A 25,727-nucleotide genomic window follows, 5' to 3' on the forward strand; every position below is an offset into this window, starting at 1 on the left:
AACCGAACTTTAGCAAAAGACATTGCAATTGTCTTTCTTTCACGTAGTGATATAAAGACACGATTCAAGATTTTATGCTATGTAAACAATGCTAAAGACGTAGCTAGCTTAAAACCTTTAAAGCTAACCAAATCTTTTTCACGCTAGATATTTTTCCGTGTATTTAAAAGCCTGTAGAGTTCAAAAGTTCGTAAGCTAGCCTTGTTTAGTTCAATTTTATTTGATTGTGATGTCGGATCTTTGTATACAGCTTAAGCTCCGCCCATTGGTTTGGGTTTGTATTAATTCTTTATTAACACAATTGTCTTACTTTTCGTTACGTTTCTATGAATCGTCTGTTTTTTTTCCTCGTCCTACGGACACGTACGCGACACTCAGCCGTGAAATTTTGAATCTGTCCGAATCTTGTTTTGTTAAATATCATGATCTACATCACAAAACCAAATATTAGCGCATGCAAGGTGTGGATGTGTGTGTATCAAGGACCTGCTCATGACCAGAAATTAAGCACCAATTAAGGCAATCGAGTTCAGAAATAGGGATGAGAGGGATGAGAATTTGGCACGATAACCGTCTTGTGCCTTTCGCTATTTAAATCCCGCTGCGCTGTATCTAAAACTCCAGTGTGTGATGTTTCACCTGTCACGTTTTTTACTCCGTCTCTATCCAAATCGGCCGGTAGGAACTCAGTATGATGACTGTGTGTTCAAGTGAAACACTCCGCACTCTGTGTGAGCGAGTGTGTGTGTGTGTGTGTGTGCGGGTGTGTGTTCTGCTTTTAAAACACTGTACACTTCTTCCCTCTCTTCTTGACGGGCGGAGGGCAGAGGACGGCGCGGATGGCCTCGTCGAACACCGTCTTCAGCCCTCTCTGAGTAAGAGCCGAACACTCCAGGTACTTCACTGCTCCTGTGAACGCAGAATCCATGATTTTATTTGTTAATAAACGTCACATCAGCATTTTGTTTAATGGTTATGTCATAGCAGCTATAAACAGTCAAACACATGCACTGGATTTTTTGCGCTTTCCTCCTGTCCCAGTCCTAGCTATCGTTGACTAACTAGCTAACTAGTCTAGCGTAGGAGCAGTATATCTGACTAGTAGCAGTCAGATATACAGCTACTTTGGAATAATTGGCAATGAGATATTGATGTAAATCTGATCACATGTACAGGACAAGTTTCTTCACCAGCACTTTGTCTATGGAAGCATGGCTGTGATTGGAAAATAGGATTACGTGTAAAAAAACACACACAAGATTGGGAATCCTAACTTTCAGATGGAAGGCAAAGAGGCTTTTTTTTGTGCTCTCGCTAGACGACTAAACTAGACGAGCTTTCACTAGACGACTGAATGGTTTATTCATCATTCAGCTAATGTACAGTTCTGTATATAAACACAATCAGCGAGCTCTCTGTTTATCCTCTCTGTTTATCCTACACGTCCAGTGTGCTGCATGAAACCTGATGGCCTCCTCAGCCATCATGAAGCGGGTTATACAACAAAAAAACCTCGTACCGATCTCCCTGGCCATGGCGAGACCCTGAGGATAGGTGATGGGGGACAGCTTTTTGTCCCTCAGGCGCTCGATGGTGTCCTTATCGTCCCGCAGATCCAGTTTAGTTCCCACCAGAATGATGGGTGTGTTGGGACAGTGGTGACGCACTTCGGGATACCACTACACACACACACAAACACACACACACAGAGTCATAACTGTTATAGTTTCATCAGTTTAGTTCATTTCTTTCTTTATTGTCTTTAGTTTATCCTCAAGACATCCAGACAAAGCATCCAAATATCAGATACAAATATTATAGTTAGGTCTCGAAAGTCTGTTATGTTATAGCTTTTCCTGTGTAAATAAATAGTAGTATTAAATGAATGAAAATGAAACACTAACCTTTGCTCTGACGTTTTCGAAGGAAGCCGGGCTCACCAGTGAGAAACAGATCAAAAACACGTCCTATAAAAAAAAACACAAGACGCCTTCATTCCTCACACACTTTTTTTTCTTTTTTGGACACACACACACACAAGGGTAGGGAGGGATTCGGGCTTCGAGTTGAGACAATATTTGTACACAAATCATGAACAAAAAAATCTTTCACCAGTGGTTTATTCAAATTCGCTCTGGTCTGGTGAACAGAATTAAGAGATTGTCTTCTCCTTCCTGAAATAAGCGAGCTTTAGGAGACAGCTGTCCTTGTGCTGCTTTCTGAACAACACACTCTTCATCTCTGCAGCACAGGCAGCACAAGAACTGTGCAAAAAAATTCTCCCTTCTCCTCAATTCAACACACCATGGAAAAGATGCGGCTTCCTTAAAATAACATCTTCATATATTATTCTGTATAATTATATAACACTGACTATTTTTTGTAATAAATATTCTAAAAAAATATAAATAAATATCACAAATTCTACCTCGACTTGTTCAGTGATGTTTTTAGTTCTCTAAATTACCCACAATGCAGTCTGATATCGGTGCAGTGGGATTCAATCGCCGCTTTATCTCTATCCAAAGACAATGATGCGGCGGCGCTTTAGTGATTCAGCTCCTCAATAATAAGATCCTGAAGACTCAGTCTAGTTCATTCAGAAATTAGTCGGCAACTGAAAAGTCCTGCACTGTGAACTCGGCATTGGTGGTTAAGGTGTTGGACTATTGCTCAGAAGGTTTGAATCCCAGCTCCACCAAGCTGCCACTGCTGGGCCCCTGAGCAAGGCCCTTAACCTGCACTCGCTCAGTTGTATAAAAAAAATGAAATAAAAATGTATAGTTTCCTCTGGATAAGGGTGTCTACCAAATGCCATCACTGAATTCTCAGACTCTGACGTTTCTCTGCTACTTCTACACTTTGGTTTGTTATTAATATGGAGGTAAAGATCACTAAAAACTTATATGTTATGATAAGGGTTAAAATCCAAACATGGCAGTAGAAGGGAAGTTAGTGCTTGCTAGTAAGTTAGACATGAAGCTGAAGGACTATAAGACCATGTGAACCCCAGAGCAGAGGCAGAGATGGGAGGATGGATGAGGTTTTACCGTCTGAGGGTAGGAGAGCGGTCGGAGACGGTCGTAGTCCTCCTGCCCCGCCGTGTCCCATAAACCCAGATTCACTGGTTTCCCATCGACCATCACATTGGCAGAGTAATTATCAAACCTGAGAGGGAGCAAGTACATGGATGATACACACATTTACACACACACATCCATACCAGCACACACATATATACACATGCTTGCACATACACATATACATACACACATGTACACACATATACTCACATGGACTCACATACACACACACACACACATATATACATACACACATGTACACACATATACTCACATAGACGTACACACACACACACACACATATACATACACACATGTACACACAAACACACACATATACATACACACATGTACACACATATACTCACATAGACGTACACAAACACACACACACATATACACACAAACACACATGTACACACACACACTTATACATATACATGTACACACAAACACACATGTACAAACACATATACTCACATAGATGTACATACACACACACACATACTTATACATATACACGTACACACATATACACATACACATACACATATACATACACACATGTACACACATATACTCACATGAACGTACATATACACACACACACACACACATATACATACACACATGTACACACATATACTCACATGAACGTACATATACACACACACACACATATACATACACACATGTACACACAAACACACACATATACATACACACATGTACACACATATACTCACATAGACGTACACAAACACATACACACACACACACAAACACACATGTACACACACACACTTATACATATACACGTACACACAAATACACATACACATACACATATACATATACATACACACATGTACACACATATACTCACATGAACGTACATATACACACACAAACACACACACATATATACATACACACATGTACACACATATACTCACATAGACGTACACACACACACACATATACATACACACATGTACACACAAACACACACATATACATACACACATGTACACACATATACTCACATAGACGTACACAAACACACACACACACATATACACACAAACACACACACACACTTATACATATACATGTACACACAAACACACATGTACAAACACATATACTCACATAGATGTACATACACACACACATACTTATACATATACACGTACACACATACACATACACATATACATATACATACACACATGTACACACATATACTCACATAGATGTACATACACACACACATACTTATACATATACACGTACACACATACACATACACATATACATATACATACACACATGTACACACATATACTCACATGAACGTACATATACACACACACATATACATACACAGATGTACACACATATACTCACATGGACATGCATATACACACACAAACACACACACATATATACATACACACATGTACACACATACTCACATGAACGTACATATACACACACACATATACATACACAGATGTACACACATATACTCACATGAACGTACATATACACACACACACACACACATATACATACACAGATGTACACACATACTCACATGAACGTACATATACACACACACACACATATACATACACAGATGTACACACATATACTCACATGGACATGCATATACACACACAAACACACACACATATACATACACAGATGTACACACATACTCACATGAACGTACATATACACACACACACACATATACATACACAGATGTACACACATACTCACATGAACGTACATATACACACACACACACATATACATACACAGATGTACACACATATACTCACATGGACATGCATATACACACACAAACACACACACATATATACATACACAGATGTACACACATATACTCACATGGACATACATATACACATACACACACACACACACACATATATATATATATACTCATATTCTCATACACACACACACACACACAGAGGAATGAGGAATAGCTCACACTGTGGGGATGTACTCTCCCGGGAAGGCGTTGGTGGTGTAGCTGATGAGCAGGCATGTCTTACCCACGGCACTGAAACACACACACACACACACACACAGTTTTGATGTCATCATACACTTCAGATACACTACAATCCTCATGAATATAACTGCATGACTCCATCATAACATGATGACGAGCATGGAAGGAGTCTCCAGTCTCAGCCAGCTCTCTGTAACAGGACGTAACTCTAAACAGATAAAAAGTACAACTTGATCAAATGCAATCGTTTCCGAGAAATAAAACATCGTATCGTCCCGTAGCAGCGTGTCAGGAACCTGGTGTATAAGACTCGAAGATCCACACAAAGAGCAGACAGCCATTACCCTGGCAGCTTGGCACCGGTAACCATGGCAACCAGCAGAAAGCTTGAGACCAGAGCTAGCAGTCTATCAGCGGTGAACGACTTAGCGACTGCACTGACGTGAGGTAAAAAAACAAACAAAAACAACAATACCATGCTGTTAGACATCGATATATATTAATGCTTCCTGTGTTATTTTTATTTTTAAACCGTGATTTAAAAATAAAATCTTCGTTAATTTATCTTAGCTTAACAAGCTATTCATTAAGAGATCTTCATTACATGGAGCTATAAATGACAGCGTTCTGTCTCCGAGATGATAATTATCCCTAATTAAGTCTGTCTTTCTGCTTGGGTTTTGCTCCACAGGCTCTTTTCTCACACACACACACACACACACACATCTCCATTCAGTCCATTTACTTCAGCCCTGAATTGAAAATCCAGACAGTGAGATCTGTGTGTGTGAAGAAAATAACACTCTCACACACACACACACACACACACACACACAGCAGTCACAGCTTCTCGCTCTGTGTGAAATAAAGCCTTTTTTCCCCCTGAAGCTGTGATGTCGCTACACTCCAAGTTGCCAGTTTATTAGGATCTGCCTCCGTTCATGCAAACCTTTCTACAACTTCTGCCCCTCATTTTTTCTCCCGATTTAGGAGCTACTGCCTTTTTTTAAAAGTAGCTGCCTCTTGCCTGTCATGTGGCCCCTACCCATATGGGAGGCAGAGCGCTAACTCACGTTTCCTCAAACATTAGCGTGAAGTGAAGGTGTTGCACTGCTGTTTGTGGAATATCACAGAAATAAATCCTAACTATAATATTCTGTGTAATGAGAGAGAGAGAGAGAGAGAGAGGGAGGGAGGGAGGGAGAGAGGGAGGAGAAGGAGAAAGAGAGAGAGAGAGAGGGAGAGGACAAGAGAGAGAGAGAGAGAGGGAGGGAGACAGAGAGGGAGAGAGAGAGAGAGAGAGAGAGAGCAAGAGAGAGAGAGGAGGGGGGGCAACAAATGTAACTATAAATGGATAAGAATTATGACGTGACATCATCATCGGGATTCTCTCAGCAGCTTCTTCATTTTTATTTCATTTCTAGAAATTTCTGTGGAAAGTTTATTTTATCCTTCTCATACTGGCGATAAATCTAAAAAGTCTCCTGGTTTTATTCCCTTTTCTGGCAACAAGCTTCAGAATCTTCAAGGCTGCAAGGTTTCAGCATTTTTTTAAATGAAAACATGAAGTAATATATAAATAAGTAATATAAGTAATTACATAAACACAGTAATACTGTAAAAGGAGGAAAAGTCGATGAAAGTGCACAGCTGTGTTTTTTTTCATATTTTTATTTATTTTTATATAGGACAAAAATAAAAGCTTCTTCTTATAAAATGTCCCTATAGAAATTTTAAATTACACTTATTTTTATCCGTAGACCAATACAATTTTTACTTCAACCAAACAGAAAAACTTTTTTTTTTTCCTCCTCATTTTTACCAAAAATTTACTGGACCCTAACCCTGGACCCTATCAATCATCCTGTCAACATTTACAATTAAATCTATTTTTTATTATTATTTTAATTATTTTTTAATACTTATTTTTATACTAATTTATTTAATACTTACTTTTATTATTTTTGTTAAGTTTATACTTCAACCAAACTTTTTTCTTTTTGTTTTTTTGTCTTCTTTTTATTTATTTTTTTTTTAAAGTCAAGGCTTCCATTCGGTTTGAGTTTTTTCTTTTCTTTTTTCATTTTCACAAAAAATTCACTGGACCATAACCCATATCAATCATAATGTCAACATTTACAATTACATCTATTTTTTATTTCTTTATTTTTATATTTTAACAATTATTTCTATCAGTAGACCAGTAAATTTTTCCGCCTATTTTTATTTTCTTTTTTCCCTTTCTTCCCGGAAGTCTAGACTTCCATTCATTTTAAGTTTTTTTTCCTTCACATTATTTTCAAAAGACCAATACAATTTTTCCCCCATTCTATATTTTTTTATTTTTAACAGTTATTTTTATCAAAAGACCAATACAATTTTTTCCCATCCTATATATATACATATATATATATTTTAACAGTTATTTTTAAGTTTTGAATCAAACAAACCAAAAAACTTTCGTTTTTTCCCCTTTATTTAAAAAATAAATAAATAAATTCTAGACTTCCATTCCGTTTGAGGTTTTCTTTTTTCCTCCACATTTTCACCAAAAATTCACTGGAACATAACCCCTATTAATCATCCTGTCAACATTTGCAATTAATATCTATCTATCTATCTATCTATCTATCTATCTATCTATCTATCTATCTATCTATCTATCTATCTATCTATCTATCTATCTATCTTTAATTTATTTAAAAAGGCTAGACTTCCATTCGGTTTAAGGTTTTCTTTTTTCCTCCACATTCACTGGACATTCCCATATCAATCATCCTGCCCACATTTACAATTACCTCTGGTCATCCATCTGACGGTTTTTATCCAAAGTGCCGTCCAATTAAAACAAACAGAGCGGCGAGAGAAAGGGGAAAAATAAACGTTCAAGAAACAAAAAGTGTACAATTTATTACGGAGGTTTTCTTTTAATCAGCTAGGGTTAAGCAAACGAGATAATCTCTCACACTTGCTGTGGGTCAGAGAGAAAAACTGGCCAGTGTTATGTCGAGCGAATGAGGTTTTCCTGTGAAAGGACGTGATGGAGTAGATGTTGGTTTCTCAACCACTCAGCAGCTTCTCTAGAGAAAAGGCTAAACATCAGGCTGAGGAGATTATATAGAAGTTTATGGAACATGGTTATTAAAATAATCTGAGGGAAAATGTTGAATAAACTGGACGGTTTATATCCATCTCTATAGATCTTTACCTTCACTGAAATGGCAGGATATGTAAATAAACCCTTCCTACATTTTCTACAGAAGTATCCGGAACATTCTGAACGACAAAATCAACATTTTACATTAAAAAATCCACTCAAAATATCATCCAGAATCAGAAAGGGCGATTCATTTGGCGGTGGAGATTAAATCAAGTTGAATCGAACACGAATTTCAGCCTTTATTTTTTATCTCTAAACATTTTCGGAGCTGCTAAAAAGTATGTGAACTGATGAGAGACACAGGAAGCATGACCGCAGGGGTTTGTTTTTTTTTCTTTTCTGGTAAAGATAAAGAAGGACGAAGGACAGGGAGAGAAGAAGAGGACGAGTGAGGACGAGCGATAAGAGACCGCATGTTACAGTGGAAATGAAATGAAGTAAAGCCGTCATGGCTGATCGGGTTGCCAGAACCTCACTCTCTACACCCTCTTGAGCTCTTGTTCTCAGCAAGTACAAGGGACAAGTTTCAAAACTGAGACAGAAAGCTGAGGAAAAATCTGAGGAAACGTTTCCACACCAAATCAGTACTTCTTCTTCTGGCTTTTCCCTTCAGGGGTCTCCACAGTGAATCATCTCTCTCCACCTATCCCTATCTTCTGCATCCTCAACACTAGCTACATATCCTCATTTATTACATCCATATACCTCCCTCTTTGGCCTTCCTCTTTGCCTCCAGCCTGGCAGCTCCATGTCCAACATTCTCCTACCGATATACTCACCGAATCAGTACAAACTTACAATTTATTCAACATTATTTCGGCCCGAAGTTAGTGATGGACATGGACAAATTTGCTTGATGCTAATCATCAATTTAGTTTTTGAAAAGTTTCATATGTTATAAATTTAACAGTTTACCCACAATCCCCTTCTGCCTCATTAGGAACATCCTGGACACTCAGGATGTAAAGTGCAGTGTAAAAAAAAAAAGCTATAATGACTGAATATTGTTAGAATTCAGCAATTAAAAAAAATGAATTGAACATACTTTTTTTTATTTTTTTTAGTTTAGCCCTGACATTAAAATAATGAAAGACAGACAAAATGATTTAATTATAGATTATTAAATATAAAACAAATAACAGAGCTTATATTATTTATTATTATTATTATTATTATTATTATTATTATTATTATTGCTACTACTTATAATGATAAATAATTATCAGGTATGAATCGGTCATATATCCTGGGTTCGAACAGGCAGGGGCATTTCTGTGTGGAGTTTGCATGTTCTCCCCGTGCCTGCGTAGGTTTACTCCGGTTTCCTCCCACAGTCCAAAAACATGTACATTAGGTGGATTGGTAATTCTTAATTGCCCATAGGAGTGAGTGTGAGTGTGTGTGATTGTCTGTCTATATGTGTGGCCCTGTGATGGACTGGTGACCTGTCCAGGGTGTACCCCTGCCTTTCGCCCAATGTGTGCTGGGGTAGGCTCCAGCAGATCCCTGTGACCCTAATTAGGAATAAAGGGGGTATAGAAGATGGATGGATGGATGGAATCTGTCATGTAAGTGAAATCTTCACACACACACACACACACACATACACACACACACACATACACACACAAATAATTACTCTTTAAATATTCTTTTGCTTGTTATTTAAGGTTTTTTCCCCTCCTCCCTCTACATATTAGGCTTCAACAGAATTGAATGAAATCCTGTGAACGCGGTATAATGAGTAAGGTGTGTAAAAGTATGACATCATTGAATAAGAGGGGGCTTCAAGCTCGGCGCCGCACGGCGCATGCGCGAAGCCGTCGCGCACGCGCTGTGTCAACTGGGTAGTGGAGGGGGGGCGCAAAACCGCTAGCGTCAGGATTCCTTCGAAATATATATAAACAGCGCAAAGCGCGCGCGCAACAAAATAAATACAAAACGTATCATCCCATTTATTTTAAACTGTTATAACAACTGTTAGGATGAATAAGGGTGTAAATAATCGTGTGCAGTACAAAATAAGCGCCCCCTGCGTCTGCACGCGCAACCCCACATACCCCCCCCACCACTCCCGCCTGCTCACCCCCCCTCCTCCTCCTCCCCTCGCCTTCGCCCGCCCTGAGTACTGGCATGGACGTTTTAAATAATAACCATAATAAAATTGCTCGCGATCCCGTTTTTGTTTTTCGCACAAACAACATAAATACCCGATTTCTCCTGTTTCTCGTGCACATCTGGGCGGATAAGCGTGTTTAAATCACATCCTCTGTGCACACCGAATGATCCCTCCAAGCCCCAGCCCCTTCTCCTGCAACAGCTGCATCTCTTCAACACTGCACCGGAGAATCACAATAAAAATAAAATCACAATAAATCATCATCCTCACCCATCGCCGACCACGACGCACTTGATGGCTTGCATTTGGGAAGCGAAGACGGTTTAAATGCACCCAAGTGTGATGTTCCAGCGGGGATGTGAGATGGTGGTGAAGAGATGTCGAGAGGAGCCTGTGTAGTGTAACATGGAACGTGGTTGCCAGATTGATTCCGACTCCTCCTCCCCCTCTGTGGGAGACGATTCACGAAGGAATCGGTTCCTTGCAAACGATTCTTTTTTCTATTTTTTTTAGCGTGAACCGACACTTTTGAAACGTTGTTTTTAAACAACATCCGTGTAAAAAAAACTCCTAGTTATTATTATTATTATTATTATTATTATTATTATTATTATTATTATTATTGTTTTTATTGTTGTTGTAATTATTTTCCTTTTTCATGCAAAAATCAAAATGGGATTCTGTAATGTTAATCATTATGTGACTCATGTATGTTTCCAATAAAAAACTTTGCAAAAAAAAAAACCCTCCTAGTTTCAATCTATTATTTTTATTATTACGATTATTATGATTGTTGTTTTTGTTTACAAATTATTATTAGAAATAGCAATTGATTTGGAAAGCTAAGCTAAGCACATCAGACTCTCAAGCGATTCCATCTTTTGCACAAAAATGACAAAGTCTTTCAAATCTATGTTTGCAATTTTTTTTACAAAAACTAGAGAAGGAAACGTGAAAGAATTGTGTGAAGCGTCTGTCTGTTCTGCCAAGAGAACTGGAAATATAATAAAAAGAAACACGGCTATTTTTATGCTTTTGTTTTTTTCCCTGTCGCTCATGACTATTTATCCAGAACAACTTGTTTCTTTCTTTTTTTTATAAGTACTTTATAAACAAATTAAATAATGCATATTGTAAAACTGGTCTGTGATTTATACACCAGGATTCATATTAGTTTCATTGACAGATTAACAAAAAAAAAAAGGAGCTAATGAACTAGCGACATACACTCATCAGAGATCACAGCGATCTCTTTTACCTTCTTATAAGCTTTATTTTTCTTCACAATATCTCTCGACACATGCAGCAAGACGTCGTACAGCACATGACTGGATCACAGTGATAAGATTTTCTTCTGTTTTTCTTCATCAAACAGGGAAAGGGGAACTGAAGAAACATCGGCGAGCGGAGGACACGTGCCAGAGATTTTGTCATGTGATATATATATATATATATATATATATATATATATATATATACACTATATTGCCAAAAGTATTCGCTCACCTGTCTTGACTCGCATATGAACTTAAGTGACATCCCATTCCTAATCCATAGGGTTCAATATGCTGTCGGTCCACCCTTTGCAGCTATAACAGCTTCAACTCTTCTGGGAAGGCTGTCCACAAGGTTTAGGAGTGTGTTTATGGGAATTTTTGACCATTCTTCCAGAAGCGCATTTGTGAGGTCACACACTGATGTTGGACGAGAAGGCCTGGCTCTCAGTCTCCGCTCTAATTCATCCCAAAGGTGTTCTATCGGGTTGAGGTCAGGACTCTGTGCAGGCCAGTCAAGTTCATCCACACCAGACTCTGTCATCCATGTCTTTATGGACCTTGCTTTGTGCACTGGTGCACAGTCATGTTGGAAGAGGAAGGGGCCAGCTCCAAACTGTTCCCACAAAGTTGGGAGCATGGAATTGTCCAAAATGTCTTGGTATGCTGAAGCATTCAGAGTTCCTTTCACTGGAACTAAGGGGCCAAGCCCAGCTCCTGAAAAACAACCCCACACCATAATCCCCCCTCCACCAAACTTTACACTTGGCACAATGCAGTCAGACAAGTACCGTTCTCCTGGCAACCGCCAAACCCAGACTCGTCCATCAGATTGCCAGATGGAGAAGCGCGATTCGTCACTCCAGAGAACGCGTCTCCACTGCTCTAGAGTCCAGTGGCGGCGTGCTTTACACCACTGCATCCGACGCTTTGCATTGCACTTGGTGATGTATGGCTTGGATGCAGCTGCTCGGCCATGGAAACCCATTCCATGAAGCTCTCTGCACACTGTTCTTGAGCTAATCTGAAGGCCACATGAAGTTTGGAGGTCTGTAGCGATTGACTCTGCAGAAAGTTGGCGACCTCTTCGCACTATGCGCCTCAGCATCCGCTGACCCCGCTCCGTCAGTTTACGTGGCCTACCACTTCGTGGCTGAGTTGCTGTCGTTCCCAAACACTTCCACGTTCTTATAATACAGCTGACAGTTGACTGTGGAATATTTAGGAGCGAGGAAATTTCACGACTGGATTTGTTGCACAGGTGGCATCCTATCACAGTTCCACGCTGGAATTCACTGAGCTCCTGAGAGCGACCCATTCTTTCACAAATGTTTGTAAAAACAGTCTGCATGCCTAGGTGCTTGATTTTATACACCTGTGGCCATGGAAGTGATTGGAACACCTGATTCTGATTATTTGGATGGGTGAGCGAATACTTTTGGCAATATAGTGTATGTATATATATATATATATATCAATTACTTGTAGCAAAATCTTTCTCAAAAATTACTAATACATATATATATATATATATACATAAGTAATTTTTGAGAAAGTTTTTGCTACAAGTGATTGACGTAAATTTGTAAACATACTGATTTAAATTATTATTATTATTATTATTATTATTATTATTATTATTGTTATGGTGTGTACACTTTATTCATCATTCATCTATATTTAGTTACTCTTTCTCATGTTCAGAGGTTGAGATTTAACCCAGAGATTCGTTATTAGACAGACAGACAGACAGACAGACAGACAGATAGATAGATAGATAGATAGATAGATAGATGTTACAGAATACTGGAACCCTAATCATCACCTTTATCTTTAAATCACTTGTTAAGACAGCACAGAAATGCCTTTTTTCTCTCATAATGAATGTCAGGGTTCACAGCGTCATGTTTTGATCGATTTCAGGGTGAAGAAACATTCTCAATCTCAAGCCGGTTCATTCATTTGGGTGTGAGAATGTTCAATCTGGCAACCCAGAGTGTAGGCTGAACTGCAGTCCACAGCAGTTTTAAAGCGCCCACGACCTCTCCGCATCCCAAAACCCATAAACAAGAAGTCACTCTCGAGTCTCGAACTAATTCTCATTTCCGTCACATTTAGTAACTCTATAGAAAATCTATACAGAAAAAGAAAAAAAAAACAGATCGGAGTTTCGCCTTGACTGCGCCTTTACAAGCCTCAGCACGTGCCAGAGAGACGGGTTAATGCTCCGTGAATGAGTTGTGTTGGAGTGAAATAAAGTGTTTAATCCATGCTTTTAAAAGATATTTCTTGTGAGAAAACAAAAAACAAAACCAAGCACCGAATATCCACATCATAACAGATCCATAAGCTCATAATCGAGCAATTTATTGTGTTGATTTTGTGTGTTTTTGTATTAAAGGAGACAAGACCAATGAGGCTGTTCTTATGGACCATGGGAGAGGTGCTTTTTATTTTTATAAGAAAACAAAACAAAACATAACAAAACAAAAAAATGGCCACCAAACATGATAAAATACACTATATTGCCTCCAAATCATTGAATTCAGGTGTTGTTTTTCAGGGGTTGGACTCGGCCCCTTAGTTCCAGTGAAAGGAACTCTTAATGCTTCAGCTTCATACCAAGACATTTTGGACAATTTCATGCTTTGTGGGAACAGTTTGGGGATGACCCCATCCTGTTCCAACATGACTGCACACCAGTGACCAAAGCAAGGTCCATAAAGACATGGATGAGTGAGTTTGTTGTGGAGGAACTTCACAGAGTCCTGACCTCAACCCCATAGAACACCTTTGGGATGAATTAGAGCGGAGACTGTGAACCAGACCTTCTCATCCAACATCAGTGCCTGACCTCACAAATGCGCTTCGAGTGGAATGGTCAAAAATTCCCATAAACACACTCCTAAACCTTGTGGAAAGCCTTCCCAGAAGAGTTGAAGCTGTTATAGCTGCAAAGGGTGGGACAACTCCATATTACTCATTATTAATGTGCATGGAAAGGCAGACATGGCTAATAAATCTTGGACGGAAATAGCTGGTGAGCTAGTATAGTTAGCTCCTAACTGCTGATTGAATGCACCGGTCACTATGCAAACATGATGTTAAAATAGTTATATAGCTACTGTGGTTTATTATCATTTAAAACAAACAAAAAACCCCACAATTCTGGAGAAGCCACGCCCACAAGAGACAAATACAAGCGACATGAACATAGGCTTATTGAGTAATTTCAAAATAGGAGGCGTGGTTTCTGGACCTGCCAATTTAAGTGAAAGGGGGCGTGGCTTCCAACTCCTGGACATGAAGATTTCCCAGCATGTTATTCAATTGCAAATAAGCAGAGAGAAAACTCAAACAAAAACAGAGACGTGTTTAAGAATTTTTTTTTTATTGCTTGGCCTGCCATTGGGATGATCGATACCAAAAAAAAGGGGGTTACAATATCAGCACGATATAAGGGGAGGAGAAAAAAAAACAGAAAATCTGTAATACATCACAGAAACACAGAAGAGAAAATGGTCCTCAGCAAAGCTAAAGAGCAGCGCAGATGGACACGTCAGCCAGGATCACAGAAAATCAGCTTTTTATCCATACTAGAGCTCTGAAAAGAAGACATGGGAATGACTAATACACAAGGAGGAGGAGGAGGAGGAAGGGGTGTGTGGTTCTGGTGGAAGAAGAAAACGAACCAAAATGGCCGCTCTCTGAGGTGAAAATTTTCTTCATATTCAGAAAGAAAAACAGCGTGTCATTGCAGCACCGCTACGCAATTGAGAGGCTATGGAGTTAGCGTTGAGCTCGAAACGATAGACGCGCCAGAATCAAATACTGCGGAGATCAAACTTTAGGGAACGACGTAAGCTAATCACATCTGCTTCTTTCACAAGCTCCTGCTTCAGTTAGACAAATGTAGGAAAACTGTTTGGATGTTCAGTCAGTATTGTACTTAATGAAAGAAAGGACAGGGCGTGACGCTAAAGTTCGTCACTAAGCGACAACAAAAATAACAGATTTCATGAACACATGGAGCTAGCGCTACGTCTTCACCTCACGATACTCGCTGAACTCTTCAGCACAGTTTAACACATCTTGGATAAAGTTCTAAATCTGTCGGTTGTTCAGCGTGAAAAGTTTTCACCGCATTAACCTCACTCTCTATTCGCTAGTCATTTTTATGCAACAAAATCTTTTAATCTTCTAGTTTGAGTCTCGGGGCAGGTTTCTGATTTATACACGTCAGTGTGAAACGTTTAGGATCATTAGAGCTGATGTAGCTTTTTGTATTTGGTTCAGAAATTTCGCCTCGAGTTATGTGGCATATGGATCAGTCGTGGGCGTGGATGAGACTACTCTAACCCCGCCCCCTGCGGGAACTTCGACCGAATTTCCCGTAGTTGTTATCGCTTGTTTCCACCCACGATGTTTCCTAACAAGTGTTCTTGAATCTCTTTTGCATAATACAACTAAATTACAGATTTCACACGATCACAATGGAGAATTTTAAGATACTGAATCACGATAAAGAATGTAAAGATATCCAATCACGATGGAGAATTTAAAGAACCACGAATGAACGAAACCCTTCTGTTTAATAAAACTGTGCCAAGAGCTGAAGCGATTATTGTGAGGAGAATCATTCCTATGCTCAATTAATAGATTTTACGTTTGTTAAAAGCTGATGCCCAAGCAAAAGGACGTTTTGAAATCAGGCAACCTAACAGCCTCTGACATGAGTGTAAAGAGACTCTTGTATGGGTTTCTCACACACACACGCACGCACACGCACGCACACGCACGCACGCACGCACGCACGCACACGCACGCACGCACACGCATGTGCTCAAGTTTCCTCCGTCAGTTTTGAAAGAAATACAGTACAACGTTTTTGGAAAACCGTAATCCGCTGTCCTGTTTAATACTACACAAAAAAATTCTTGCTAGACAAACGTTCCATAATATTAAAGCTGCAGTATGTAACTAAGTTACAGGAGTTCAGGGTTGTTTCCATGGCGACGCAACAACAGCAACATAAGCGTCGCATCTGACAGTTCTGACTTTAAATTTATTTCAGGAACGACTTGAAATTGAGAGGACGCCCCGTTCTCGGGCGCTTTCTTCTGACTCCTTTTTAGGAAACAAAATAGTTACACGCTGCTACTTTAAAGCATGTAATTAAAATGAAATGATCACAGACCGGACTAAATACAGTCTACTCCGTTGTTACAGTAACTACGATTTCACGTTCTGTTCCACAGTGTTGAGAATCCAAACACAATTAGGTGACTTTAAAAAGATAAACACAGTCCTGCTTCACTCCGGTCATCCAAAGCAGTTATGAAATGTGAGACTGTGATAAACGCACAGTACTGAAATGAAGACCAGAAGCACTGTCCGGTAAAAACCCTACACAAACTACACCTTCGTCACTATACAGACCTCCTAACTAGTGGACGTGTCCCAAACCACACCCTATGTATTACGGAGGCTTTATCTAAAAGGTCTGACCAGCATGTGGACGCTGCATCCCAAACTACACCTCATTTACGATAACACACACACGTCCCAAATTCACTACTGAGGCCTCATAACCACTTCTCATCCCGTATTCACTAAATACGCCCAGTGTGGATGCGTCCTAATATATTCACTATATAGGCAACACGAACGTCTAGTGGGCGTGTCCCAAACCGGAGACAAAGCAGGGCGCTGTGGGATTTCGTGAGTGTGCTGGATATAGAAAAATAGTGCCCTATGTGGAGAACTGGATACACGGTTAAAGGACGGCTATGAAGGGAGAGAAGAGCAGAGAAAATAAAACGTAAGAGAAAGAAGAGGAGCAATTAATAATGTGTGTGGGGGGGGGTGAGCGACACGTAGATTTTATATAGAGAGAATCTTAATATTTCAATATATACCAAAGTGTGCAAAAAATACATTTATGGTGATTTACTATCATTTACTTCTGCTATATGTGTGCAATAAAGAACGATAAGGAGCAAAAGCGGATCGCTACAGCACAGACACACACACACACACACACACAGTGTTTAAAGGACGCAACTTCAGTACCCTCAAGAGTATAAACAGAACCAATAAATCTTACACACACACACCTGCCTTTGGCGCCACTACAGTCCAAAATGAATTGTAAACACTGTTATAGGGCGCAAACTTGAGAGCGCTCAGTTTACCGCCTCGCCTCGGGATTAGTCACGCTCTGAACACTTCAAAATGATCGCACGATTTAAAAAGAGAGAGAGAGAGAGAGAGAGAGAGACACAGAGTCAGTGAAAGAGAGAGAGAGTCAGTGAGAGAGTGTGAGAGAGAGAGTGTGTGAGAGAGAGAGTGTGTGTGAGAGAGAGAGAGAGAGAGAGAGAGAGAGAGGAAGAGGGAAAGAGAGTGAGCAAGCGAGAGAGAGTGAGAGAGAGAAATAGGATGAGTGAGTGAGTAAGAGAGAGAGAGGGAGAGATAGGAGGAGTGAGTGAGTAAGAGAGAGAGAGGGAGAGATAGGAGGAGTGAGTGAGTAAGAGAGAGAGAGGGAGAGATAGGAGGAGTGAGTGAGTATGAGAGAGACAGAATATGAGAGAGAGCGAGAGAGAGAAATATCTGATCTTCAGGAGGCTAAAACTTCTGAATACAGATTAGGCAAGAAACAGACAGAAAACTAAGACAGTTCAGTGAACTTGGTTTAAGTCCCATTTGAATCATTTCTCCCTGAAGGTTCTGTCTGACCGTCTCACTGGACACTCAGACTTGCGTCCAATTATTTCAGTTCATCGTAACCTCTTGTATGTTTCGTCTGATTGACGCTGGACTATTTCATGCGCTTACTTTTGTTTGTAAATTAAATTAAACCTTCACTCGTCATCAAAAATTCATCGTCAGAGAAATAACCTTTTGGACTGGCGAGGAAGGGGAGAGGGAAAAAAAACCAACAACAAATGTAACCAGAGCGCAGTTCTTCTGGTCAGGATCACGCTGGATCCATATCCCCATCCCGGGAATACTGGGCTGGAGGCGGGAATACACCCAGGACTGAGTAACAGTAAGAGTTAAATATAATAAAATAAATCTATTGTACCTAGAAACCAGTTAACAGGCTCATCTGTGAGGAAGAAGTCTTTTTTTCCTGTTTCAGCTTTATATTTGAGAACGAACACACACACACACACACACACGCTCTTTCACCCAAGTATGTGGAAAACATATGAAGGAGAACCACGAGATGTGAAAAGTGAAACATTACAATGTTACTACAGCCAGATCCTAAATCCTCTGAAATGGTCAGAACAGCTGAACCAAAGTGAATAAATAAAAATAAACGGACGGATGTACCGAGCAGTCTGGAAAAACAAATAAATACACAAACAAAATAACTGTTAAGGAGAGCAGTTTCCTGTTGCTTCGTTTTACATCTCTGGGTTCGAGAACATGAGGCTAAATCCACACACACACACACACACACACACACACACACACAGCGAGCACGAACCAAATACGAAAATAAAGCGTAGCTGGACCCTGCGATAAACAGAGGAGGTGAGAGAGAGAGAGAGAGAGAGAGAGAGAGAGAGGGATTTAAACGGAGAGAGAGACGAAGCTGTTGTACTGCTGGATGTTCCTCTTCAGGATGTCGGAGCAGGGTCCGAGGACGCGCTCGAAGCGTGGACGGTCGAGTTTCACGCACTTCAGGGGACTGCGTGCGACCACAGTGGCGGCGCGAGGACGGTTCATCAGCAGTGCAATCTCGCCTGAACACACACACACACACACAGAACAACTTTTAATAAAGCTCAAAGCGCATAAAAAACCATCATCATATATAAATAAATACACGGGTGAGTAGAAACACACAAAGAAACACCGAAGCATTTAAGGTTTTTAAGTCATGTGACCAATCCAGCGCTTTTCCTCGACATATTGCCGCTACGGTTTGTAAATAAATGCCAGGCGGCAATGACGCAGGTGGAAGCATGTTACGTGTTCCTCATGCTCAGTACAGGGAGTGTAAGCCTTTTCAGACGTTTCCGTGTATGTTTCCGTAGATGTAGCCTAGAGTGCCGAGCTTTATTTATATACATACATATACACACATACACATATACATACATATATATATATATATATATAACCATTTCTTCCTCCATAATCTTTGTTTCTTTTTCACCCCCCCTACTGCAAATCAGCGCACAGACCATTTGGATCACAAAACTTCTTGCCTGGTACCATTTCCAGTCTGGCACCAGAACTCTGATCTATTGTGAAGTGGTGCAGTGTGTAACCTCCTGTCACCGATCCATCGTGCTGTGTGAACACAGCAGAGACTGAACACTACCCTTAGATAGTGGTGCAGCGTGAAAACAACAACAACGGTGATCCGACGACTCTGAAAATGGTGCCGTGTGAGCTCGCTGTCGTTCAGGTGAACAGAAGAAGAAAAAAATAAAAACTCACCAAAGTAATCAGAAGATCCGAGTCGACCCACTTCTACGAACTCCTCGTTCTCGGAGCGTCTCTGAAGCACGGCTGCTGATCCCTGTAAACACCAGGATACCTCAGTGTGTGTGTTTTAACAGCATCTTAAGTTAAGTTGTCTGCATTTGTCACATATACATTACTGCTTTCTACGCATATCCCAACCATCCTTGGAGGGTTGGGGTCAGAGTGCAGGGTCAGCCATAATACAGTGCCCCTGGAGCAGGTTGGGGTTAAGTGCCTTGCTCAAGGGCCCAACAGTGGCAGCTTGGTGATGCTGGGGCTTGAACCCTGATCTTCTGCTCAATGACCCAGAGCCTTAACCACTTGAGCTACCACCGCTCCCCCGTCTTCATATTTCAGCTTATTCTTTTCTAAAACTATTTCTGCTTCACTACAGAAACGTGGTGCTCACCTCGAGGATGATGAAAAACTCGTCTCCGGGTTGCCCTTGGACGACGATCTTCTGCCCGTCCTCGAACTGCACAGTCTCCAAAGCGTCGGCCACCGTTAACCTCTCCCACTTATCCAGGGATTCTGAACGTGGTGAAAAACGCTCCGTTAAGCGAACGTGCTTTAAAATTAAACCTCAATGAAAGGAGACGATGAAGCTTACCCAAAATGGACACCTTGCTCAGGAATTCCTCGTACATCTTCCTCTTCCTCAGAGTGCTTCCCTAAAAAAAGGAAAGCATTTCCAGCTACTCTGTCTAATGTAAATCATCATGTGAGCCATCAATGTGTCATCACGTTATCTATAAGCGTGTGTGTGGTGTGTGTGTACCATCAGTATTCTCCTGTAGCTGTCTCTGTCGATGCCCCACAGCTTGACGTTGGTTTTGGCTCGGACGGTCGCTGCCCTCGGAGTGCCGTAAATCAGCGCCAACTCGCCGAAACTGCCACCTTCTCCGATGCTCGTCACCCACGTGTTGTTCACGTACACCTGCAAATGAAAATGGATGATGTACTCGACTGATACATTTCTCAACCGTACACAGCTAAAAATGATGGCTCACTTACATCCATTTCACCCTGATCAATAACGTAGAAGTTATCACCCTCGTCACCTAAAATAATTTTTTTTTTTTTAAATAAACAAAATAAATATATTAAAAATTATACAACGTGCTCAACATTTCATATTACAGTTTTGCAAATATTCATAATTAATTAATTTATTTACCTTGCTGAATGACCGTCTCTCCGGCGATGTAGTTCACAGAAAACATGGCATCAAATATATCACTAAAGAGGAAAAAATGTTTTTTTTTAAAACTTTAAGTCATTCAGTACGTTCTGTTTAATCTAAAGACAAAATAAAATCTTATTTAGGATTATCTTTACTTTCCATGATCGGTTATTGTTATTTATATTAACCAGGATTAGTAATTAGTATTGTTTATGACTAACAGCAGGGGAAATCAGCTAGAATCATAAAGGAAACTGAGCTTTTTACCTCCTTTCTGTTACTAAAACACCACTTTATAAAACACTAAAGTTTAGTTGAGGACGTTTACCCCCCCCTCCCAATAAAATATGAATTTTATTTCCAATAAAAAACAACAACAATATTATAGTTATAATGAACTATAACGGATGTTTGTGTTGTTACTCTAATTTGCCTTCATATTTATAAACACAAGAGGGCGCTGTTCACTTCCTGATGGAGTTCCTTCACTAGGTTATGAAACTTCCTGCGTTTGAAGTCGATGCGTATCGATTCTGACTTCGTCCCTGCAGCCATTAACACCACAACACTGTCTAAATATCAATATATACCGAGAGATTATTGCAGTTAACATGCCACTGAATATACACTGATCAGCCATAACATTATGACCACCTGCCTAATATTGTGTTGGTCCCTCTTTTGCTGCTAAAATAGCCATGACCCGTTGAGGCATGGACTCTACTAGATCCCTGAAGGTCTGCTGTGGTATCTGGCACCAAGATGTTAACAGCAGATCCTGTAAGTTGTGAGGTGGGGCCTCCATGAGATACTTACAGGACATAAAGGATACTTTGAGGACAAAATGTTGACTTGCTGCCTAATATATCCCACCCACTAACAGGTGCCATGATCATCAGTCTTATTCACGGCACCTCTCAGTGGTCATACTGTTATGGCTGATCATTGTATAAAAATGAGCTCACTGAGCGTTATCTTGAATCTAATCTGAAGCGTTATAATTAATAATCGTTGAAGAATCTCGGGCAGCTGATGAGAGTGCGGTGATGATAAATGTCTCAGTGTTAAAAGGGTCTTTATGCAAAGTTTGTAGAAACTCAAAAACAAAAACAGTCCAAAAAAGAGCCAGATAGATAGATAGAATTCACCTTCTTTCATTGTCATCCAGATGGGAGAACAGCACGTTCTTCTCGATCGCTTTCGCAAGAGCAGCCATTGTTTTGTAGTCTTTCGGAATAACCTGGGAACAAACACGAGCTTACAGTTAATAGTTTTCTGTGTTATAGCTTTAAAAAAACCCTTTTAACCACATACCTTTGCACACACAGATTGCTAGCATCTTTGTGTAACTAGCTGGTTCATTAAATTACTAGGAAAACAAATGAAAAGTTCACACTAACAGCGGGACAAGTCACTCGTATCGCTCGTCCCTTGTGGGCGTGGCCTGTACAAACTGTCCATGATGATGTCATGATCTAGAACATACTGTTTCATGCAGTGTGTGTGTGTGAGGTTTCAGTACTTTTCTGACGTAGGATGCAGCATCTTCCTCAGTGTAAACCTCAGCACTGATGGCGCCGCGACGACGACGACCTTTCACCACCGGGTTCATGGGAGGAGAAATCTCATCCTCTCGGGAATCGGAGCGAGAACCGGACTTCTGCTGGCTGAGCATCTGTTTGGCCTCCTCCTGATGGGAGGAAAACACAAACCATCCCAAATAAAGATGAGTCTCTCCCTCAAAGAAGTGTGTGCGCAAAACTACAGACGCAAACTTTACACAACAAAAATATCCGAACGATCGACAATGCCATCTTATCGTTTTTCTCCCAAATGAGGTCACGCACCTTCTCGAGCCTCTCAAAGTAGTCCCGGAGGAAGGCCATGGGTCGCTCTGGTCTGGACGTGCACAGCTGCACGATGCAGTCCTTCAGCAGCTGCTGGATGTTGTGCTTCTGCACGTAGAGCTCACACTCCCGCAGGCTCCTCTCCTCCTCGCTGCTCGAGCTGCCGGACGCCATGATGACCTGGAGACATGAAATCGAATGATCAGTAATCTGTGAGTCTTTCAGTTCAGCTGGACACGTGTGTGTGGGTTTCCTGGTTCAATCCTGAGCTCGGGGTAGGGTCAGTATGGGATAATGTGTGTGTGGGTTTCCTCTGGGTTCTCTGGTTTCCTCTCACAGTCCAAACAGCACGACTACATTAAACTGCCACTTCGTATGAACATGTGAACGAGTGTGTATGCATGATGCCACATGATGGGAGTTCCTCCGGATTCGCCGCCCCTCAGACCCTGATAAAGCCTTCTATACACCATGTATTACGTATAAAAATTAATATTGATTTATTTTCCCACCTTAGGTGTATCAGCATCCCATTTCAGGTGACCCTCAACCCACACTTGTTTTACTTGGGAGACATGCAAATAGAAAATGAACCCAACAATACATTAAAATAAATAACAGCTATAATATGAAGTACAGGATGCGGACTTATTTAATCCCAAGTCAATTATCCGTATTTATATTTCACACACATGCTAACTGTGCTATAGGGAATTTAGCCACGGCTAGCTATGGCAGATGTTGCGTGCTTTTTTTAATGCCTGGGCTAGTTGAAGCTAGTTTTTCCATTCCCAAATAAACTATATAGATATACACAAAACACCAATAAACGACACCATTTTATCGCTGATAACGTGCAATAAAAAAATCCTTTAATCATATTGATATCATCTTCAACCAGTCAGGTGATGATAAGCGTAATGCAGCTAGCCTGTTTTTTTTTTTTTCTCCTACCCGCTTTCGATAAACCCCGCCTCCGTGCACTGGGATTGGCTATCTCTTTCCCGCTCTGTCGCGAGGATTTGCCACAAAGTTCCTTCTCACGAGAAGTCACCGATATCGGCCAATGACAGCAAGGAGGCGGGCTTGTGTGAGCCAATAGCCGCGCGGAGATCAGGGTTCGTCGCGAAAGCGGTGGGAAAAGATCACATGCCCGAGAACCATTAAGAGAACCGCCATCTTGTAAAACGCTACCGTTATCAAAACAAACGGAAGCCACCGCATTCGGACTTTCTGTTTTCCTCTCAAACGTTACAAGACGAGTCGAAAATCTAACGACAGGCTGGTATCTGGTTAAATATCATACCTGAGTTGCCAGAAAATATTTCCTCGGTGTTGTTGTTGTTTTGTTTTGCTTTTTTTTTGTAAACTTTAATAAACACTGACACTCCCGTTCTCTTTTCTCGGTCCTCGCTTGGATGGGTGCCTCAAAGCGGAAATACGTCATTACCGGACACAAACACGCAGTGACGTCAATTTGGCTCCCTCCGGGGTTGAAATGTAAATTTACAACTGTTTACATATCAACAACATTATATTAGTGCCAAATATCCTACGTATAAAGTAGCAATCGATGATAGGAAACGTTTTTTGGGTTATTTGTTAAAATAATTGCTCATCTTCACTTCCTTCTGCATCTCGTTGGTTGGACTTTATTGAATTTTGAAAGCACTAAAAAATTGCCCCCTAGGAGGTGTGAAGAAGTGTGTGTGCATGTGCATGAGTGTGTGCTTCAAGATCCTCCAGGATGTATTCCTCCTCACCCATGGGACTCTTCTAAAAGGCTTGTGGGATTCGTCATGACCCTGACCATCCATCCATCCATCGTCTATACCCGCTTTATTCCTAATTAGGGTCACGGGGATCTGCTGGAGCATATCCCAGCACACATTGGGGTGAAAGGCAGGGGTGCACCCTGGACAGGTCACCAGTCCATCATAGGGTCACACATATAGACAGACAACCACACACACTCACTCTCACTCCTATGGGCAATTTAGAATGACCAATCAACCTAATGTACATGTTTTTGAACTGTGGGAGGAAACCGGAGTACCCGGAGTAAACCCACTCAGGCACACATGCAAACTCCACACAGAAAGGCCCCTGCCTGTTCGAACCCGGGATTCAAACCCAGACCCTTTTTGCTGTGAGGCAACAGTGCTAAGACATCCATATACCTCCTCTTTGGCCTTCCTTTTTGCCTGGCAGCTCCATGTTCAACATTCTCCTACCAATATACTCACCGATACTAGTTCATTAATCAGATTAAGTGAACACAGCTTACTGGAAAGTTGGAAACGGGCGTGTCCTTGCGTCCATATATGGACATGTTCCTAATCTTCACTGGTATAAGATCGATAAAGATGAACCAGCTCTGTGATAAGATCTGAGCCAGATTAACGGCAGGCTTTAAGATGACTCTCTCTCTCTCACACACACACAGACACTGTGCATGGGAAAAACAGATAAGCCTCTATATGTACCTGAGGAATGTGTAATAAAATGCAGTTAATGTTTAACACAT

The 25,727-nt window shown here is 40.7% G+C and overlaps 2 protein-coding genes across 2 annotated transcripts in view; both read right to left on the reverse strand.

The window, feature by feature from the left end:
* Positions 1-10,843, reverse strand: part of rac3a (Rac family small GTPase 3a) — an 11,149-nt gene extending 306 nt beyond the window's left edge. The window contains exons 1-6 of the mRNA XM_058373713.1: positions 10,683-10,843; positions 5,110-5,181; positions 3,051-3,168; positions 1,905-1,967; positions 1,520-1,679; positions 1-909 (exon numbers count right to left, since the gene is read on the reverse strand). The exon at positions 1-909 is cut by the window's left edge and continues 306 nt beyond it. Of these exons, the coding sequence (XP_058229696.1) occupies positions 779-909; positions 1,520-1,679; positions 1,905-1,967; positions 3,051-3,168; positions 5,110-5,181; positions 10,683-10,717 (579 nt within the window). The 5' untranslated portion in view covers positions 10,718-10,843 and the 3' untranslated portion in view covers positions 1-778. The remainder of the gene's footprint in view (positions 910-1,519; positions 1,680-1,904; positions 1,968-3,050; positions 3,169-5,109; positions 5,182-10,682) is intronic.
* A 4,213-nt stretch (positions 10,844-15,056) lies between these two features.
* prkar1aa (protein kinase, cAMP-dependent, regulatory, type I, alpha (tissue specific extinguisher 1) a) lies at positions 15,057-24,662 on the reverse strand. The gene is made up of 11 exons (XM_058418659.1): positions 24,507-24,662; positions 23,201-23,380; positions 22,876-23,043; positions 22,502-22,593; positions 21,348-21,409; positions 21,185-21,231; positions 20,949-21,107; positions 20,781-20,841; positions 20,580-20,701; positions 20,144-20,225; positions 15,057-19,440 (listed from the first exon to the last, which is right to left on the reverse strand). The coding sequence occupies exons 1-11, from the start codon at positions 24,645-24,647 to the stop codon at positions 19,268-19,270; spliced, it is 1,287 nt and encodes a 428-aa protein (XP_058274642.1). The 5' UTR covers positions 24,648-24,662; the 3' UTR covers positions 15,057-19,267.
* Positions 24,663-25,727: the final 1,065 nt, after the last annotated feature.

Source organism: Hemibagrus wyckioides, linkage group LG02, assembly GCF_019097595.1.
Source record: "Hemibagrus wyckioides isolate EC202008001 linkage group LG02, SWU_Hwy_1.0, whole genome shotgun sequence".
Classification (NCBI taxonomy): Eukaryota; Metazoa; Chordata; class Actinopteri; order Siluriformes; family Bagridae; genus Hemibagrus; species Hemibagrus wyckioides.

What these genes read in the sequence shown, in the direction of transcription:
- prkar1aa (XM_058418659.1), bottom strand. Translation starts at nt 24,647, where the DNA reads ATGACGTATTTCCGCTTTGAGGCACCCATCCAAGCGAGGACCGAGAAA. An exon ending in AATATTTTCTGGCAACTCAG is followed by an intron (nt 23,381 to 24,506) that starts GTATGATATTTA and finishes TCATGTCTCCAG; the next exon opens with GTCATCATGGCGTCCGGCAG. An exon ending in CTGGATGACAATGAAAGAAG is followed by an intron (nt 21,410 to 22,501) that starts GTGAATTCTATC and finishes TTTCCTCTTTAG; the next exon opens with TGATATATTTGATGCCATGT.